General features: G+C 47.0%; 1 protein-coding gene across 1 annotated transcript; it reads right to left on the bottom strand.

Moving 5' to 3' along the window:
• Nucleotides 1–836: 836 nt before the first annotated feature.
• HRNR (hornerin) lies at nucleotides 837–2,255 on the bottom strand. Its single transcript, XM_029283620.1, has 3 exons — nucleotides 2,111–2,255; nucleotides 1,547–2,059; nucleotides 837–1,216 (listed from the first exon to the last, which is right to left on the bottom strand). The coding sequence occupies exons 1-3, from the start codon at nucleotides 2,253–2,255 to the stop codon at nucleotides 837–839; spliced, it is 1,038 nt and encodes a 345-aa protein (XP_029139453.1).
• Nucleotides 2,256–3,491: the final 1,236 nt, after the last annotated feature.

Here is a 3,491-nt window from a genome sequence, read left to right as displayed (position 1 = left end):
CCAGTTTTCTTTCCAGCAAAATCTAGTATTTCCTCCCCATAATTTTCTTTCAGCCAATATCTTGAGTGCCATTTCTTCATTTAGAAGTAAGAGATCAAGCTTTGGCTGGAAAATTCCCCACGATGATCCCTAGTGGGAAGCAAAACATTTTTCATCTCTCTCTTCTAGTGGTCAACTGGAGGTTTGCAGTTCTGTTTGAGCATTATTTGATGTGCTTCTCATTTGCGAAAATCATGTCTTCTCCTCCACCCCATCACCCCACCCTCCAATTTCAAACAACTTTGTGGTTTATAACAGTTTGGGAGCGCTTGGTAGAATGTAGGAGGAAAACAAAGAGGAGAAAAATGTATGATGCAAAAGGAAATTTAATCAGAAGAACAAAAGAAATAACGAAGCATTGGTTCAATTCTAGCTGCAGGTTAGGTTCAGGGTAGCTAAGCAGAGACATGAGTTTTAACTTGCTGTAGCAGATACTTGTTGCTTATAAATATATATATTGAGTGTTTCTGGATTTTAGACAAACACAGTTTTGAAGCCTGTAGGAATAAAATATCTCCATTTCCCCAGCAGGCTAGGTCCATGATCTCTACCACTTCCTCCAGTCCAGAAAGTACCAGCAGAACTCAGAAAGGAAATTAACTCTCTTTTGGGGTGCCATCAGATGAGAGAACAGGAAGACAGAGAAGTCAACTGAAACCTGTCTAAGATTTCAGACCTGAGTTGGTGTTGTCAGAAGACAATGGTTCTGTCTTAAGTCCATCAATCTAAACATAGCATTCAGTTTCATGTTTTTCTTCTCCAGTTGTTCAGGGACTTCTGAGTTATTTCTTCCATGTTCAGTAATGGGAGTAGATGTTTGAAGGGCCTCCATAGGAACCTCCATAAGATCTGCTGCTGAAGCCACCACTTCTGTATCCATTCCCTCCGCCAACAGAGTATCCGATCCGTCCATATCCACCAGAACCATATCCTGTGTGGCCATAGCCACCTCCATATCCAGAGCCATATCCTGTGTCACCATAATCACCTCCATATCCACAGGTACCATATCTGCCACTGCTGAAACCACCACCATGTCCGCTACCACCACCGTATGCTCCACTGCCAAAGCCACTGTATCCACTACTGCCGTAACCACCACCATATCCACCACTGTGGTACCCAATGCTACCACGTCGGTGGCTTCCACTTATTCGGCGGCCACTAGTCCAGCCACCTCCCATACTGCCCCTTGTTCCGCTAAGGCCATAATCGCCACCAGTGACACTCACTGTTCCAATACTGCCTCTGCGACCACTCGTGCTGATCCCTACTCCACCTCCACCACCCATAGTGACTCCCATTCCAATACTATCTCTCCCTCCCCCCACACTAACCCCTGCTCCGCTACCTCCACTCCAACCTCCTGTGGTGACCCTTCTTCCACCAGGGCTCAAACTACCATGTCTGATGCTCTCAACTCCCCTAGTGCCTAAATCACCATCAGCAATGCTGCTAGTCCCAACACTGCCTCTGCGAACACCCATAGTGCCCCGTACTCCGCTACCTCCACTCCAACCTATTGTAGAACCCCCAGCTCCAATACTGCCTCTCCGACCACCCATAGCTCCAACTTCACCACTGCCCAAATCACCACCAGTGATGCTGCCTATCCCAACACTGCCTCTCCGACCACCTACAGTGCCCCCTACTCTGCTACCTCCACTCAAACCTGCTGTGGTACCCCTTGGTCCAACAATGCCCAGACCACCACCTCTGGGCCCTCCAAGTCCTCCAATGCCCAGGTGACCACCTGTGGGTCCTCCAGGTCCTCCAATGCCCAGATGACCACTTGTGGGTCCTCCAAGTCCTCCAATGCCCAGGTGACCACCTGTTGGTCCTCCAAGTCCTCCAATGCCCAGGTGACCACCTGTGGGTCCTCCAAGTCCTCCAATGCCCAAACCACCACGTCCTACTCCACCAACACCCAAGCCACCACCCATCCTACTCCCTACTCCGCTTCCACCACTCCAGCTACCACCCCAGCCTCCTCTTCCAGGACCCAAAGCACCCATACTTCCTCCAACAGTACCCTCAATACCAATGCCACCGCCACCTCTCACCACCACGCCACCAAAGCCTGCACATGGATTGTGTTGTTCAATGCCAAAGGCTTGGTCAGGGCAGTATAATGCTGGTCCTGGAATATTTAGGACAAAAGGAGGCGGCTGAATTGTGACCGTCGAGGCAGGACAGCTGGCGTAGCACTCGGACATCATAGTGGGAGGACTGTTGCTCTGAAAGAGAAGAGCGAGAGGCAGAGGTTTCTCTCAGATGAGGACCAATGGAGAAGAGTTTCCATGCTGATGCAGTTGGTAGAAAGAATACTAATAAAGACAGGGAAAGTCAGAAGTAGTGTGGAATACGCATTACCCAATTTCAGAATTAATTCATTTAATTCAGGAATAGAATTCAGGAATAGAACCAATACAGGACATAGAGTTCGTAAAGGAAGAGGTGAATTGTCCTCCTTTGTTTACCCACCATCTAGTCCAGATATTGGAGTCCATCTCCCCTCAATTCGGCCAAGGATGAAGGGAGTTCTTTCCAACAAGATCTGGAGGATCATAGTTGGACCAATACTTTAGGTTCTTCAAAAGCCTTACTGTCTTTATTGTGATGGTGAATGGTCCAGCTTGGGCATCTATCTTACCTTGGTTCCTCACGGTCTTAAAACTCTAGAAACATGAAGGAAGGACAGAAGACTTCTTTTGCTGATGTGGAGAAAAGAGAGATGCAAACAAAAGCATCCATCCAATTGTTTCAATGAAGTATAGTCATTGGTTAAATCTCCTTCTAAACATCTCCTAACTGGGAACATTGCCAGATCCTCAGAACCCAAAGACATGAAGAAAGTGCAAGAGAAGTGAAGTTATGGAACCCATCTCAAAGACATCACCTGCTCTTCATTCAGATCACCCTTGATCTTAGGGTAGAAGATACTTGCTCTGACTTACCTCGTTCTTCTCGATGGAAGGATCGAAAGACTCCAGAGAGGTGCTGAAGGAAGGTGCTGCGTGTCAAACTTCTTATACCTCTTGGTCCACCAACAGCTGAGCATGACTCACCACCAGGCTCAATGCCAACCATTGACACCTGAAAAGAAATTAGGATGAAGAAATCACCTGAGGTGGACTCCCCCAACAATTGATTATCAATGCAACAGTAGTAAACAACTGCTGGGTTGTGTGTTTGCTCATCTTTTCTTCTCTTCCATGTTCAGGATAATAATGACTCCACCCAACAAGGTTACCCAAGAAGAATAATGGATTTTTAGCCTTAATACTTTAAATACTGGAGTATCTCAGTTACGCACAGCTGTGTAAACACCTTGGGTACCATCCCAGACATGTCATGCTTACTCCAGTTGTTCTTAATTATCAGATGCATCTGAATTTGTTGGAGATCTCTTGGTCCCATTTCTTGAAGACGCCCAACCGCGTCTGCAAATT

The sequence above is a fragment of the Protobothrops mucrosquamatus genome, unplaced genomic scaffold (assembly GCF_001527695.2).
Source record: "Protobothrops mucrosquamatus isolate PMUCROS unplaced genomic scaffold, P.Mucros_1.0 scaffold154, whole genome shotgun sequence".
Classification (NCBI taxonomy): domain Eukaryota; kingdom Metazoa; phylum Chordata; class Lepidosauria; order Squamata; family Viperidae; genus Protobothrops; species Protobothrops mucrosquamatus.
The sequence above is the reverse complement of the archived record's forward strand: the minus strand, read 5'-3'. Positions and strand labels throughout refer to the sequence as shown.